Source organism: Chiloscyllium plagiosum, unplaced genomic scaffold, assembly GCF_037043375.1.
Source record: "Chiloscyllium plagiosum isolate Xiang-an unplaced genomic scaffold, Cpla_swu_hap1 HiC_scaffold_20, whole genome shotgun sequence".
Lineage (NCBI taxonomy): Eukaryota > Metazoa > Chordata > Chondrichthyes > Orectolobiformes > Hemiscylliidae > Chiloscyllium > Chiloscyllium plagiosum.
In genome coordinates this window covers 34,112,748-34,130,247 of record NW_028270158.1, presented here as the reverse complement: position 1 = coordinate 34,130,247, position 17,500 = coordinate 34,112,748, and the positions used below count along the sequence as shown (strand labels likewise).

General features: G+C 42.6%; 1 protein-coding gene across 3 annotated transcripts in view; it reads left to right on the top strand.

Annotated features, from left to right (window-relative positions):
- unkl (unk like zinc finger) overlaps positions 1 to 17,500 on the top strand; it is a 141,689-nt gene that overhangs the window by 89,709 nt on the left and 34,480 nt on the right. For 2 of the 3 annotated variants that reach the window (XM_043711634.2, XM_043711632.2), the window contains 2 exons: positions 4,042 to 4,107; positions 9,897 to 10,062. In XM_043711634.2, coding sequence (XP_043567569.1) covers positions 4,042 to 4,107; positions 9,897 to 10,062 — 232 coding nt within the window. The remainder of the gene's footprint in view (positions 1 to 4,041; positions 4,108 to 9,896; positions 10,063 to 17,500) is intronic. The other variant, XM_043711635.2, reaches the window with a different exon arrangement.

The following is a 17,500-nucleotide window of genomic DNA, read 5'->3' as shown; positions in this document are numbered from 1 at the left end:
CTCTCTCTCTCTGTTCACTCTCTGTTCAGTCTCTCTTCACACTCTCTCTGTTCACTCTCTCTCTGTTCACTCTCTCTCTGTTCACTCTCTCTCTGTTCACTCTCTCTGTTCACTCTCTCTCTCTGTTCACTCTCTCTCTCTGTTCACTCTCTCTCTCTGTTCACTCTCTCTCTCTGTTCACTCTCTCTCTCTGTTCACTCTCTCTCTCTGTTCACTCTCTCTCTCTGTTCACTCTCTGTTCACTCTCTCTCTCTGTTCTCTCTCTCTCTCTCTCTGTTCACTCTCTCTCTCTGTTCACTCTCTCTGTTTACATTCTCTCTGTTCACACTCTCTCTCTCTGTTCACTCTCTCTCTCTGTTCACTCTCTCTCTCTGTTCACTCTCTCTCTCTGTTCACTCTCTCTCTCTGTTCACTCTCTCTCTCTGTTCACTCTCTCTCTCTCTCTGTTCACACTCTGTTCACTCTCTCTCTGTTCACTCTCTCTCTCTCTCTCTCTCTCTGTTCACACTCTGTTCACTCTCTCTCTGTTCACACTCTGTTCACTCTCTCTCTGTTCACTCTAACTCTCTGTTCGCTCTCTCTCTCTGTTCGCTCTCTCTCTCTGTTCGCTCTCTCTGTTCGCTCTCTCTCTCTGTTCGCTCTCTCTCTCTGTTCGCTCTCTCTCTCTGTTCGCTCTCTCTCTCTGTTCGCTCTCTCTCTCTGTTCGCTCTCTCTCTCTGTTCGCTCTCTCTCTCTGTTCGCTCTCTCTCTCTGTTCGCTCTCTCTCTCTGTTCGCTCTCTCTCTCTGTTCGCTCTCTCTCTCTGTTCGCTCTCTCTCTCTGTTCGCTCTCTCTCTGTTCGCTCTCTCTCTCTGTTCGCTCTCTCTCTCTGTTCGCTCTCTCTCTCTGTTCGCTCTCTCTCTCTGTTCGCTCTCTCTCTCTGTTCGCTCTCTCTCTCTGTTCGCTCTCTCTCTCTCTCTGTTCACTCTCTCTGTTTACATTCTCTGTGTTCAGTCTCTCTGTTTACATTCTCTCTGTTCACACTCTCTCTCTCTGTTCACTCTCTCTCTGTTCACTCTCTCTCTGTTCACTCTCTCTGTTTACATTCTCTGTGTTCAGTCTCTCTGTTTACATTCTCTCTGTTCACACTCTCTCTCTCTGTTCACTCTCTCTGTTCACTCTCTCTCTGTTCACTCTCTCTCTGTTCACTCTCTCTCTGTTCACTCTCTCTGTTCACTCTCTCTCTCTGTTCACTCTCTCTCTCTGTTCACTCTCTCTCTCTGTTCACTCTCTCTCTCTGTTCACTCTCTCTCTCTGTTCACTCTCTCTCTGTTCACTCTCTCTCTGTTCACTCTCTCTCTGTTCACTCTCTCTCTGTTCACTCTCTCTCTGTTCACTCTCTCTCTGTTCACTCTCTCTCTGTTCACTCTCTCTCTCTCTGTTCACTCTCTCTCTCTCTGTTCACTCTCTCTCTCTCTGTTCACTCTCTCTCTCTCTGTTCACTCTCTCTCTCTCTGTTCACTCTCTCTCTCTCTGTTCACTCTCTCTCTCTCTGTTCACTCTCTCTCTCTCTGTTCACTCTCTCTCTCTCTGTTCACTCTCTCTCTCTCTGTTCACTCTCTCTCTTTCTCTGTTCACTCTCTTTCTCTGTTCACTCTCTCTCTGTTCACACTCTCTCTCTCTGTTCACACTCTCTCTCTCTGTTCACTCTCTCTGTTCACTCTGTTCACACTCTCTCTCTCTGTTCACTCTCTCTCTGTTCACACTCTCTCTCTCTGTTCACACTCTCTCTCTCTGTTCACTCTCTCTGTTCACTCTGTTCACACTCTCTCTCTCTGTTCACTCTCTCTCTGTTCACTCTCTCTCTGTTCACTCTCACTCTGTTCACTCTCACTCTCTCTGCTCGCTCTCTCTCTCTGCTCGCTCTCTCTGCGCGCTCTCTCTCTCTGCGCGCTCTCTCTCTCTGCGCGCTCTCTCTCTGCGCGCTCTCTCTCTCTGCGCGCTCTCTCCCTCTGCCCGCTCTCTCCCTCTGCCCGCTCTCTCCCTCTGCCCGCTCTCTCCCTCTGCCCGCTCTCTCCCTCTGCCCGCTCTCTCCCTCTGCCCGCTCTCTCCCTCTGCCCGCTCTCTCCCTCTGCCCGCTCTCTCCCTCTGCCCGCTCTCTCCCTCTGCCCGCTCTCTCCCTCTGCCCGCTCTCTCTCTCTGCCCGCTCTCTCTCTCTGCCCGCTCTCTCTCTCTGCCCGCTCTCTCTCTGCCCGCTCTCTCTCTGCCCGCTCTCTCTGCCTGCTCTCTCTCTGCGCTCTCTCTCTCTCTCTGCGCGCGCTCTCTCTGCCCGCTCTCTCTCTGCCCGCTCTCTCTCTGCCCGCTCTCTCTCTGCCCGCTCTCTCTGCCTGCTCTCTCTCTGCGCTCTCTCTCTCTCTCTGCGCGCGCTCTCTCTGCCCGCTCTCTCTCTGCCCGCTCTCTCTCTGCGCGCTCTCTCTCTGCGCGCGCTGTCTCGCTCTCCTCTCCCTTGCCTTCTCTCTGCGCGCTCTCTCACTGCGTGCGCTCTCTCTGCGCGCGCTGTCTCGCTCTCCTCTCCCTTGCCTTCTCTCTGCGCGCGCTCTCTCTCTGCGCGCGCTCTCTCTCTGCGCGCGCTCTCTCTCTGCGCGCGCTCTCTCTCTGCGCGCGCTCTCTCTCTCTGCGCTCTCTCTCTCTCTGCGCTCTCTCTCTCTCTGCGCGCGCTCTTTCGCTCTCCTCTCCCTTGCCTTCTCTCTCGCTCTCTCTTTCTCTCTGCTCTCACTCGCTCTCTGCTCTTTCTCTCTCTGTTCGATTTCTCTCTGTGCTCTTGCTCGCTCTCGCACTCTTCTCGCTTGCTCTCGCTCTCTTCTCGTTCTTCTCCCTCTCGCTCTCTCCCCTCCCTCTCTCCCCTCCCTCCCTCCCCGCCCTCCCTCTCTCCCCGCCCTCCCTCTCTCCCCGCCCTCCCTCTCTCCCCGCCCTCCCTCTCTCCCCGCCCTCGCTCTCTCCCCGCCCTCGCTCTCTCCCCGCCCTCGCTCTCTCCCCGCCCTCGCTCTCTCCCCGCCCTCGCTCTCTCCCCGCCCTCGCTCTCTCCCCGCCCTCGCTCTCTCCCCGCCCTCGCTCTCGCTCTCTGGTCTCTGGTCTCTTTCTCTCGTCTATCTCACACACACACACACAGTACTGTGTGACTGGAATTTATTTCCAGGATTATTGATTTGAGGCAGGAACTGTCAACGTTCCAGATTATCTTAACGAAAGAAAAGCCAGAACTGTGTGGGAAGCAGGATTAGTAATTGTAATCAAGACTGTTTGCTCATTGGATGGCGCACACAAGCATGGGCTGGCTGGACTGAATGGGCCTGTTTCTGTCTTCCACTTCTTTGTATTCCTATGCTATGGTAATTTAATGGGAAGTGTGTCACCACAGCAAACTGCAGGCTGTGTCTTGTGGTGTTCCAGTGTTGTTCATCTTCTGTCAGTGTCATAAGGAAGGAAAATAAAATATGTTTTAAAAAATTGATTTGCTGTAACCTTTGTTTGGGTGTGATCAAATTGTGTGGACAATAACAGATCAGTTAGCACAAAACATTTCCTATAATAGCAACTTGTCACAAAAAGCAAGAGCTTGCATAAATCCGTTCAATGGATAATTCAGGTATCATTGATAAACTTAATTATTATGGTAATTTGAGCCAAAATATGCTTTTACCACTACTGGAAATTATGGACAATGTCTGTCTTTTTCCTTTCAATTTCTCTTTGGTCCTCCCAGATGTTTTGTTAAATGTGTGCAAGTGAGCATGGTAAGATCAGTGCAGTATATTGCAACATATACTGTGTGAGATGACTGTATGGATATCTTCCAGCTGTTTGTCTGAAAGAATATGTTAATGGCCCTTCCAGAGATTGGGGAGTGTATGGATGTGTATTTGTTGGTCAATATCTTCACTCTTTGCCATCTAGGGTGGAGAGATAGAATTGAAAACTGATGAAGTAAGATGTTATTGTGGTTGTATTGGCTGAGATATTTGAATCGGAACTGAAGTGCTTACAAATGTTTGATTACGTGCAGGCAAAACAACATAAGAATCAAACACTAGAGAGCAACCAGAAATTAAATGAACATGATAGTAAACAGGTGAGTGAGAGATGAAATTTAAATTTGATCTTGAATGTGATGGTTCTACGACTGATAGATTGGGCCTCATTGATATTGCCAGGTAGCTGCTCAGTGCAGAAAAAATGATTGTCAATTAAGGAGCTGATGGTGACATTGTGACAATGACATTAAAGGTCTGGGGAAACTGATTCAAATTCCATTGTGGCACCTGGCAAAATTTAAATTCAGCTCATTAGTCAATCTGGAATTGAAGGAAATGTTAGTCATGAAAATATCTTTTTTTGTCAAAGTGCATCTGGTTCACTGTTGTCCTTTCGAGAAGGAAATCCGTTGTCTTTGCCTGACTCGGTCTAGATGTGACTTCAGACCCATAGAAATGTGGTTAACTCCTACCTGCTGTTTTAAATTAACGAGCAAACCACTCAGTTCATTGGCAGTTATGGAAGGGCAACAAATGCTAAGTCTTGCCAGTGTACCAACATCCTGTGAAAGACAGTGAAAACAATTAGCTGAATATTTGACATGGTTTCAGTCCACTGTTTCATCTAGAGAAATTTAAACAACTAGAACACCATCATTATGCCTGCACTACTTTTACAATTTGATCAAAAATATTATTTTGTTTAGAAAACATTAATTCACATTAAAGTGATATGAATTTTATTACAGAGGATCTTCTGGGAGCACTAATGCTGATTTCTTACCCACTCCACAAACATCTTTTGTGTTTCTCCCCTTTCCTCTCATCTTGGCACATTGTTCTGATACTGCTTGCAGCTATCTCGTACCTCACTTTAAATGGTGGTCTTGTGAGAGCATGGGCAGTGCGTGTTAGCAGATGATAGGAATGTGAACAACTACTTTGCCAACTTCAACTTTTATATCCAAAAACAAGCACTTTCCCTATTGAGTGGCCCAGTGATACCTGGCTGGCTGTTTCCTATAATAGCATTGTTATGGCACCAAAGGTGGCCATTTGACCCATCATGTTGGCAATAGCTCTGCAAAGAGCAATATGACTTGGTGCCATTTTCCTCTTTTTTTTCTCTCCCCCATATCCTAATCTGATGCTCCAGTGAATATCTTGATTGACTCTGCCTCCACCACACTTCTAAGTAGTTTATTTCTGACACGAATCACTCTCTGTATGGAAAAAATTCTCCCATCACATTTTCTGTGTTTTCAAACCACTTTAAGATTGTCTCTATTTGCTATTGATTCTTTTACAGGTGTGATCTGTTTCTACCTATCTACTATCCAGATCTATTATGATTTTGAAAGCACCTATTAGATTTCCTCTTTGTCATCTTATCTCCAATGAGAGCAGTCTGACCCTTTCCAATATGTCCCTGTAACTGAAATTTGTCATCTGAAATTTGGAACTATTTTTGTGCATTTCCTCTGTACTCTTGCCAATGTATTTGCATCCTTCCTATGGTGTGGGAGCCAAAAGTGTACATAGAACTCGAGCTGAGACCTAACAAATGTTTTGTTTTGTATAAATTCAAAAAAACCTTCTTGCTCTTCTACCTTGATCCTCTATAACTAAAGGATAGTATGCTTTGTTTCCAGCTTGCTTCACCTGTCCTGCTATCTTCTGGTGATGTATGCATGCCTACAACCAGGTCCTTCTGTTTCTGCACCCCATTAAATAGTGTGCCATCTATTTATATTATCTCTTCATTTTTCGGCCTATCGAAATGCAACACTTCTCTGTTCTTCACATTGACCTTATTCACCCATTCCACCAACTTGTCAATGTCCTTTCAACGTTCTACACAGTTTTCACAGCCAACATTGCTTCCAGGTTTCATATCATAATCAGAGTTAGTATCATCTGCAAATTTTGAAATTTTCCTCTGTACATCAAGAACTAGATATTTAAGATATATGGAAAAGCAAGGATCCTAATACTGAACATCTGGAAACTACCACAAACCTCCCTTCAGCCTGAAAAATATCCATTGCCTATTACTCTGTTACATATTGGTGAGCCAATTTTGTATCACATTGCTACTGTTATTTTCATTCCATGAGTTATAATTTCTTACACATCTGTTCAATGCCTTTTGAAAATCCATGTACACTACATTAACACCATTATCCCCATTGACCTTTTCTATTCCCTCTTCCAAAACTCCAAGCTAATCAAGCATTAGAATTCCATGCTGGTTCTTCGTAAACAACCCATCTTTTCCTTGTGACTACTATTCTGTCGTAAGTAATTGTTTCATGAACTGTTCCATCATTGATATGAAACTGACTGGACTATAATTGCTGGGCTCAGGTTTGAACAAGAGCTGAAGCCTGCAATTCTCCAGTTCTCTGGCATCTATCCTGAGTCCAGGGAATTCTGAAAGACTCTGCCCAATACCATGTAAACTGCATTGTCACTTTTTCAGTATCTTTGGGTTCATCTCATCCAGTCCTAACATTTTAACAGCCAGTATTGATAGTATATACCAACACATGCTGCTCAATTTTCAATCCTTCTTGTTGCACAGCTTCCTTCCCACCACACGTCCCCCCCCCTCCCCCTCACGCCTGTCCAAGACCCCTCCACATCCATCATAGATTTACCTGCACTTCCACACGTCATTTATTGTATCCATTGCTCCCAATGCAGTCTCCTCTACATTGGGAAGACAGGACACCTACTTGCAGAGCACTTCAGAGAACATCTCCAGGACACACGCATGAAGCAACCTCACCGCCCCATGGCCGAGCACTTTAACTCCCTTTCCCACCCCACCAAGGACATGCAGCTGCTGGGCCTCTTCCATTGCCAAACCCCAACCACCCGATGACTAGAGGAGGAAGGCCTCGTCGTCCGCCTTGGGACCCTCCAACCAAAAGGGATCAATGTGGACTTCAACAGTTCTCCTTCTTTGCACCCTTCTGGCTCCAGCCTTAATCAGCATCGCTATGCCTGCGCTTCCTACTATCGCTCACCTAACTCTCGACATACTCACCTTCACCTACCTGATCCTGACCTACCCATCTATCCGCTCCACCCTCCTCTCCGACTTATCACGATTACCCCCACCTTCACCTCAACCTTTTGCACTCTCAGCTACCTTCCCCCCACAGTCCCACCTCAATCCCCCCCCCCCCCCCCCCCCACCTCCGAATCATCTCTCTACTCCCTTGGCTCTCAAGGCTCATTCCTGATTTAGGGCCTGTCCTACTGTGCTTTTCCAGCACCACACTTTCGACTCTTCCTTTTCACCACTGCCTGCATAGTAAATTCAGATCAAGAAAGATGCAATATTTTCATTTAAAACCTCAGTCAAGCTTCTTACTTCCATGTGCAATTCTCCTTTCTTGGTTCCCAGAAAGGCACAATTCCTTTTGCAACTCTTTTATTTTTTCTTTGCCTCACGAATGCTCTGAGATTTTCTCTACTTATTGACCACCATCTCTTTTTTGAGTCATACAGCAGAGAAACATATTCCACTAAATCTTTCTTATTCATAACTTATCCAAATATCTTTTAAATGTTGTAACTGTGCCTGTATCTACCACTTTCTCTGGCAGTTCATTCCACGCACAAACCACTCTTTGTGTAAAAGGTTTCCCCTCATCTCCTTTTTAAATCTATCTTCTCTTGCCTTAAAAATATGCACTCTAGTTTTGAACTGCCCTACTCTTGAGAAAAGACCTTTGTCATCCACCTTGTCTATTCGCTTCATGATTTTATAAACCCCTCTCAAGACCAGCCCTGAACCTCATATGCTCCATGAAAAGAGTCCCAGTCTTTCCCATATGTTTCCGTATCTCAAACCCTGTATTCCCGACAACATCCTCGTAAATTGTTTCTGAACGCTCTCCAATTTAATAATAACCTTCCTATAACAGGGTGACTAGAACTGCTCACAGCACTCCAGAAGAGGCCTCACAAACCACCTGCACAACCTCAATATAATGTCCCAACTCCTCTACTCAAAATTCTGAGTAATGAAGGCATATGTGCCAAACACCGCCTTAACCATTCTGTCTACCTGTGACACAAATTTCAAAGAATTATGTACCTGAACCCCTAGGTCTCTCTCTGTTCTACAACACCACCCAGAACCTTATCGTTAATTAATTAAATGTTGTCCTTGTTTGTATTACCAAAATTATTCAAATTAAACTCCATCTGCCACTCCTCAGCCCATTGACCCAATTGATCGAGATCTGTTTGTAATTTTAGATTAACTTCTTCACTGTCCACTGTACACCAATCTTGATATCATCTGCAAACTTATTAATAATTCTCCTATATTCTCAGTAAAATCATTTATATAAATGTTTTGTGTGTCTAATAAGGTTCTTGCCCCATCTCGCCATTTCCATTTTTCCTTCTTGGTTCTCAGTTGTATTTTCTACCTGACACCTGTCATAAGCGCGCTTCATTTTAATTTAATCTTTTTTTAAAATCTGGGGAGCTCTGGATCTGTTTGCTTTCCATTTTCCTGTTCAGGGACTACACCTCTAAATATACCTCAATTAGCTCCTCTTTGAAGATATCCTATTGTTCAGTCACAATTTAATTCCTAGTGTTTGATAATCCCTTTAATTGCTAAAGGGATTGAGTTTAAAAGCAGGAAGGTTATGTTGCAGCTGTATCGGGTGCTGGTGAGGCCTCACCTGGAGTACTGCATGCTGTTATGGTCTCCTTACGTGAGAGAGAATGTACTGGTACTCGACTGGGTGCAGAGAAGGTTCACTTGGTTGATTCTGGATTGAGGCTTATGAGGAGAGACTGACTAGACTGGGATTATATTCAATGGAATTCGGAAGAATGAGGGCAATCTTTTAGAAACATATAAAATTATGAATGGAATAGATAAAGTAGAGAGGATGTTTCCACTGGCAGGTGAAACTAGGACAAGCGGGCATAGCCTCAAAATTAGAGGGAGCAGATTTAGGACTGAACTGAGAAGGAACTTCTCCACCCAGAGGGTTGTGAATCTATGGATGGGTAACCTGATGCATGAAAAGATCAGCCATGATCTTACTGAACAGTGGAGCAGGCTCGAAGGGTCTTCTGAGCCATGCCTATGTTGTTTGTCCCAATGTGGACCACAACAACCGGATCCTTCCCCTCCCACTCCAATATCCTTTCAAGCCAGTCAGAGATGTCCTGCGCCCAGCACTAGGCAGGCAACACACCGTGTGGGACTCTCTATCTAGCTTGTAAAGGATGCTATCTATTCCCCCTAATTATAGAATCCCCTATAACTATCACTTGTCTTTGCTCCCTTTTCTCCCCCCCCCCCCCCCCCTCTTGATTGGCCTCCTGCACCATGGTGCCGTGGTCAGCTGGCTCATCCTCCCTTTTCCTCATCTACACAGGGAGTAAGTAACTCATATCTGTTGGACAAGGTCAAGAGCAGTTCTACTGCTTAATCTGATATTAGGAATTGAGATTGTCCACAGAATTTCTACTCAGCACTTGACTGCCTTAATTACAACATTTCAAGTTATGATGCAAAAATTATTTTTCGGTTATCATGCAGCAAGTGCAATAGAGCATTTGTCCTTTGATTACAGATTAATAAGATCCTGAATAATTTGACTGAAAAATATTTATAACGTTGTGCTATTCCCACAACTGGGAAAAGCTCAATTTCAAAATCAAAAATCAATAGTTTTGGAAAAATTTTATTTATAAATTTTTTGTTTCTCACAATGGAGTTTATGAAACTCCATAATGTGAAAATGATTGCATTTATTAAATGCAATTAGAAATTAATTATTATTAATTAGTTTGTTCGTAAGTTCATTCTTATTCTAACCAAATTGTTTCTGTCCTTTTACAGAATCTTTTAAATGTGTTTTCAGTGGTAAATCCACTGGCTTCCAGTATAACATCCAGTTTGGCATCTAGTATTGGATCTGATACTTCATCTCCCTCGACTTTGTCAACTATGAATGCCAAAGCAGTTCCATTTTATCCTGCTAGCAATACAGTAGAATCCGTTATTGGTAAGTTCTAATTTAATTTGGAGAGCTATTTGGATATCTGTAGAGCTGTGATTTTGAATTATTTGTAGTAACCTTGGTGGTTGAGATTTACGATCTTGATAATAGAACTGTTTTTGAGCTGATTATGCTGCTTCATTTACTCAGCTACATTGGGGAGTATGGAATGTCAGAAGTCGTATTAACATCAAACTCTCAGTTTATGTACAGTGACCCCTACTGCAAGTGCATGTTATTAAGGATAGTTGTAGTTTGTATATTAAAGTTTTCTATTGGTTAAGTACTGTTTCTAATCCTGGCTAGACGAGACTATTCAGGACTGAACGACTATGGCTGCGTTATTGCTTTGGAGCTTGCTTCCAGTTCCAGTTTTACTTTCCTGTTTGCCACCGATTTCCTGCCAGCTGTTGTTTTTACCCAAATATTGAATGGAATTTTCAGGTTCATTTTACCAGTAAATCTGGACCATTACCAGATGTATCCAACATTGTTATGGACCAGACCAAATTCTTTCAAAAGATGTCAAGGAGATGGCCTAGACGTTCACATTTTCTTGTTCCAAAGGCAAATGCCAGGCATTGCATTCCATATGCAGTTTGATTGGTCAAACTACCAGGCTTGAAGCGAAGCACAATTTAATCATACACTGCAGTTAAAATGCAGACAAAATGAAAATAAAAGTTGGACGAACTGTAATTATTGAAATCCTTAAAATAATAACATACTCATTAACTGTTCTAATGTAATAACATCCTATAAACATCCCCTTGGCAAAGTCAGTAAAATAGATAGTCTCACATACAATTCCAGCAGCAGAAAGAGAACCCTAGCTTTTAGCTGCAACAGAGAGAGGAAAAACAGCTTCCACATCAAGATCCCAGCAACTCCTACTGAAACCTAAAAGCTTGGTCCTGTGGGAGCTTGACCCCACCCATTCAGGCTGCTTCTGTTGTTTCAGTTTTTAAAAAAAACCCCAAGGTCTCACAAGCTGTTTACTTTATTGGCTTTAAGCAGGTTGCTCGTTGCCTCTCTCATTCTCTCTTTGTTTAAAAAAAAGACAAAATACACCTCTATAAACCATAGTTTCATAACCTCCTACACCCCATCAATATGCAAAGATGGCTTAATTTTTAAAAGTTTGGGTGAAGATTTGTAGCTCGGGTGCTTGTTGTTGTGGTTCTGTTCGCCGAGCTGGAAATTTTGGTTGCAAACGTTTCATCCCCTGTCTAGGTGACATCCTCAGTGCTTGGGAGCCTCCTGTGAAGCGCTTCTGTGGTGTTTCCTCCGGCATTTATAGTGGCCTGTCCCTGCCGCTTCCGGTTGTCAGTTTCAGCTGTCCGCTGTAGTGGCCGGTATATTGGGTCCAGGTCGATGTGTTTGTTGATGGAGTTTGTGGATGAGTGCCATGCTTCTAGGAATTCCCTGGCTGTTCTTTGTTTGGCTTGCCCTATAATGGTAGTGTTGTCCCAGTCGAATTCATGTTGCTTGTTGTCTGCGTGTGTGGCTACTAAGGATAGCTGATCGTGGCGTTTCGTGGCTAGTTGATGTTCATGGATGCGGATCGTTAGCTGTCTTCCTGTTTGTCCTATATAGTGTTTTGTGCAGTCCTTGCATGGGATTTTTAATTTTTAAAACTTTTAGTTTTATGCTATCCGTAGACTATAATACAGATACATTAAATTGACTCTAAGCTTGCAAATGTTCATGACTACAGTCCATTTCAATCCATTTATTCCCTGCCACTGAATGCCTCAATTTTTCTTCTTCAAAGTGACAATGCAACGGCAAATACATTCTTTTGTCCTGCCACATGCGTAATTTAAAAATTGAATTGCTGCAATAATAAGCTCAATCTACATCAGTAATTTTCTTAAAAACATTAAGGGATTATGATCAGTGTACAGTTGTCTCAGACACATTACTGACAATGTAAATTTGAAATGTTACAATGCCAACACTAACCTCAAGGTCGTCGTCTTAATTGTGGGATACTTATGTTGATGACTATTCAGTTTTTTGAAAAAAATACCTGTTATGTCTTTCTATCTTATTTTCTTGCAAGAGTATAGCGCAGACACCCACATCACTTGCATTGATAGCAACCTTGAGTGGCTTTGCATAATTACATGTAGTAATAGGCAGTCTTAACAGTTTTTGAGGTTGTCAAATGCCTTCTGACATTCTTCTGTCCACTGAAATTCTCTGCATTTCTTCAAGTCAGTCAGTGGAGCAACTGCACTGCTAAAATTCAGTACAAACTTCAGCTAAAAACTGCTCAATCCCAGGAATTGTAGTACTTACCTCTTCTTCCGTGGTATCTGAAACTCCCTAGTAATCTTTATTTTCACATCCCAGAAGTACTTTTGTCTGCGTCCAATGACGTGGCCAAGGGATGTGACTTGGGCTTTTGTGAACTCACTCTTAGCCAGGTTTATCACCAAGCTCACTCCTGAAGTCAGTTGAAAACTTCTAGTAGGTGCTCCAAATATTCCTTGCCGGTGTGACTAAAAATTACCAGATCATCAATGTAAACCACACAGTTGTGGAATCCAAAAATGACCTTCTTGGTTATTCTTTAATGTGTGGCTGGCGTATCTTAAACTGGTACAGTCCATTCAGTGTCATGAAAACCAAAATTTCCTTTCATTGTTTTGGATAAAGATACTTGCCAGTGTACTCTGAAATTTTGAAATGTAAATTGCTTGTCCCACTTTGCCAATAAAATTTTCCAAGCAGAGTGCAAAATATGAATGAGATTTTGTAACTACGTTGATTTTTATGGTAGTCCACACATTCGTTGGGTACCATTTGGTTTTGGCACCATCACTGTAGATGAGCTCCATTCACTGCAGCCCACTTCAATTATATTATCTTTGATTTATTGTCGTGTGTACCCAAGTAAGTGAAAAACTTTGTATATGATAAGTACAGGCAAACCATAATAAGCAAGGAAATACAGATCAAAAAGACTTGGAGGCATACAGGTTACATTGCACAGGGCATGTGCTAAGCGAGATCAGTCAGGAAAAGGTTGTAGGAAATCATTACCTGGGATGCGATGGGTCTTTGTTAATGTTGGCAGACTTTCCACGGCAGCGAGCAGTGTAAATGGAGACCTTGGATGGAATGTTGTCTTCTGTGAGGGACTGGGCTGTGCACACCATCTTCTGTAGTTTCTTACGGCCCTGGGCAGAGCAGTTGTCATACCAGGCCGTTATGCATCCGGACAGTCTACTTTCACTGGTGCATCTGTAGAAGTTGGTGAGGGTCATTATGGACATGCCAAATTTTCTGAGCCACCTGGGGAAGAAGAGGTGTTGTGCTTTCTTGACTATCACGTCAAGATGAGAAGTCAAGGTTGTTGGTTATCGTTACTCTGAAGAATTTGATGCTCTGCAACCTCTCAACCTCAGTTCTGTTGATGTAGAAGTCTGAAGTCAATGATCAGTTCTTTAGTTTTGCCGATGTTGAGAGAGAGGTTCTCATTGCACCATGTCACCAAGCCCTCTATCACCTTTCTGTATTTTGACTTGTTGTTAGATATTCGTCCTATGGTGGTGCTGTTAGCGACCTTGTGGATGGCATTCATTCGGAATTTGACAACACAGTTGCAGGTGTAAAGAGAGTACCGTATGGGGCTGAGAATGCATCCTTGGGAGGCTCCAGTGTTGAATGTTATTGTGAAGGAGGTACATGGGTTCAATTTTTTTTTGAACTTGTGCCATCTTAAGAAGGCTAATTCTGTAAAGATGTTGCTTAATTGGAACAGCATTTCTTATATCTACATCACGCATAATTAGATTGGTACTTTCCAGCTTATTCCCACATATTTCTGTGTGATTGTAATGACTCTTTCAGGTCATTTCAATTTTCCCTTAGAAAGTAATTCAGTAATTTATCCTATTTTTGAGAACTTCCTCATTGTCCAATTTATTTTGAGGAATGTCCAATTCAGAATAGTCTGAGCTGGGTTCTTCACTCTGTTGTCACCAGTAACACATCCTCTTTTTGTTTTCATTCCCTATCAATATACCTTTTGAGCATATTCATATGACCCACTGAGATATTTCTTTCTATCTGGTGTTCTTATCAAATAATTTACCTTTCTCAGTTCCCTGTCGATTTGATAAGGCCCACTAAACCTTGCCTTTAAAGGTTCACCAGCCAAGTCACCTGTGCTTTTTAATCTCTGCCTAAAATTTGACACATAGTCCAAATATGTGGTCTCTGAACTCTAACTCACCAATTTCTCCTTAATTTCAGTGGTCTTCTCACCTCCTGTCAAAACCTAATTCAAATTGGCTGAATCTAGTTGATTTATTTGATGCATCCCTAATTGCAAACAATACAAATGGAGTTCCTCTATCTCAATCCTCTGGATAGTCTTGACTATAAGCCCTCAACATGGTCTTTTAAGTTTGATGCCTCAGTTCTAATGCTCCCTGGATGATATGCAGTGGATTTGGATTGTTTTATCCTAAGATATCCATAACTTCCTTCAATAATTTGAATGTAAAATTTGACCCTTAATCTGCTTGTATCTTTGTGGGTAGTCTGTATCTCATAAAGAAAAAAATTTGAATAACTCTTCTACAATGTTTTTAACCATGATACTGTCTAATGGAGTGGCCTCTGGAAATCTAGTAGATGCATCCATTATGGTCAATAAATACTGATTCCCACTTTTTTTGTTTTAGGTAGGGTTCCTGTGCAATCAATTTAGACTCTGTAAAAGTTCCTCAAATGCAGGCATGAATATTAAGGGTCCTGATTTTATCACTGGCTGAGGTTTTGCAATTACCTGATACGTTTAACATGTCATGTCTGACAAATGTCAACCACATTCTTCAGCAGTCCAGGCCAATAAAATGTTTTTTCATTTTGGCTTGTGTTTTCTTTGCTCCCAAGTGACATTCTATTAGTAATTTATGTGCTACCTGCAGTGCTTCTTTTCTTTAAGCCACCGGTAATGCCACTTGACAAAATTTTGCCCATTTTTCATCTGCCTGAATATGTGATGGGCTCTGTTTCCTCATCAAGACTTCATTTTAAGATACAACGTTCTGGGATGCACTCAGTTTCTACCTCTGTGTGTATGCTTTTTTTCCTGAAAACTGCTTTCATTTTTCATCATTCTGTTGTAATTCAGCTAATTTCTCCAAACTAAAAACGTCCATCCTGTCCTCCATCTACTCTTGTTTTCTTCTCAACCATTTGATCAAGCTTGGTTTCTGATATTTAAACTTGAGCTTCCTTATCTTTATTCTTTTGATTTCTCCTCCTGCTTCAACCTGTGGTTTTGTGACCTTGTTAACATACAGTTAGGAAAAATGCCAGAATATACTTTGTATAACACCTCAGTTCCTGATTTTCCACTGGCCTTTCAATCGCAGTGGGCATCACTCCCATCTGTGATTCAGCAATATTATTATCAAGGATAAAATGGATTTCTGCAACTGATTAATTCCTCTATTAATCCCAACACCACTTCAACATGTTTCACTGGTCTCTCCAGCCTCACCTTGTCTAATGGAACACTGCTGTTCTGACCATGAATTCCAGTATTGGAGGAAGTGATGTGGTACCAAATGGCTGCTGTGTCCTGGATTGTTCCAAGTTTGTTGAGTGTTGTTGGAGTTGTCATCCAGGCAAGTGAGGAGTGTTCTATCACACTTCTAATTCATGCCTTGAAGATCATTGACTAGCTTTGGAGAGTCAGGAAGTAAATTGCTCAATACAGGATTTCTAGCCTCTGACTGGCTCTTGTAGTCACAGTGTTTATATGCAGTATTTATTTTCTGGTCAGTGGTAACCCCCCCCACCCCCCCCGAATCTTAGTAGTGGGGTTTTCAGTGATAGTGATGCCATTACATGTCAAGAAGTGATGCTTAGATTTGGAGATTTGCTGACATAGAGCATGAATGTTACTTGTTCCATGTCAGCCAAGCCTAGGTATTATTTGTGTATTGGTTCATTTGGCCATGGGCATCTTCACCATCTGAGGAATCATGAAAGATGTGAAATATTGTGCAATCATCAATAAACATATGCAGAAGTAGATCCCCAAAATATGGTTAATGGTTTTCTTGGATTGCCTGATCTGTTTGTCAACTCCGCGGTACTAATTCTGAAGAGTTTTTCAAGCCTTTGGGAAGGTACCTCTTCTGAGTACGTGTGCCAAAGTTTTATTATTCTTATATTTTTGTGTATAAATTCATTCAAATTGAATCTTAATAAAGTATTTCTTTAAGATCTCCAAATTTGATATTGATGTGACAGGAGAAGTTGTCTTGTTGATTCTAGGTTTTTGTGATCTCATTTATCAATTTCATTTTGTAGCTGATGGTTATGTTTAGAAATAATTTGGGAGTTGTATTAAGTAGAAATCATCTGTGTACCATTTAGGCTGCCAGTGAATGCACTATAATTGGCCTCTGACATGCAAGGGTGGAGCATGGCAATGAGCTCTCATGTCTGCTCCTGATTGTAAGTATGTTCATTGAGGACAAGATCTGCTTTAAAGTTACTTCTTGCTTTTCATCTTTCCTTTGATAAGGGAACCAAAACTGTTCAGTTTTCCAGGTACCATCTGATAAGTGCTATTGTATAATTGTAGCAAGAACTCCCTATTTTTATATTCCATTCCCCTGGAAATAAGCGGTAACAGTCTGTTTGCTTCTGATTATGTTTCATATACCAGGTTTTTGCCCACTTGGTCTGCCTGTGTCCCTTTGTAGATTCCTTGATGTTATCTTCACTACTGGCCTTCCCACCTATTTTTGCGTCATCCACAAACTTAACAATAGTCTTCTATCATCCAAGGCATTTATGTGTTATCCCTGTGGTGCTGGTTCAGTGGTTGCAGGTTGTCATTCTTGAAAACGCGAACTTTCTTACTATCTTCTGTTCGTTGGCCAGTCCTCTCTACGCTAGCGTACTACGCCAAATTCCATGGTCTCTTGCCTTGTTGAGCTGCCTTACGTGCAGTACCATAATGAATGCCTTATGGAAATCTACTGGTTCCATTTTACCTGTCCTGCATTTTGGGAAATCCTGGTGGTTTTCTGGTATTATTTCCCCTTCGGTGGAGCTGTACTGGCTGTGCTTGATTATGTTATGTATTTCTAGACTCCCAACATTTCTCCCCTGAGGGGCCATCTGAAAGAAGTGTATAAAATTGAGAGGCATGGATGGGGAGGATGGTGGGAATTAGAATGGAAATTCAAGGTGGGGGCAAAGATTTAAAGTGAGAGGAGGATAGATTAAAGGAGCTGTACGAGGAAGGTTTTTTTTGTGCAGAGAGTAGTAGGTGCCTGGAGGTGCTGCCAAAGCAAGTGGTACGAGCAGATACGACAGCAACATTTAAGTGGTATCTAGATACGTTAACAGGTAGTGGGATGTGGATCATGTGCAGGCAGATCGGATTAGTTTGGCATAGCAT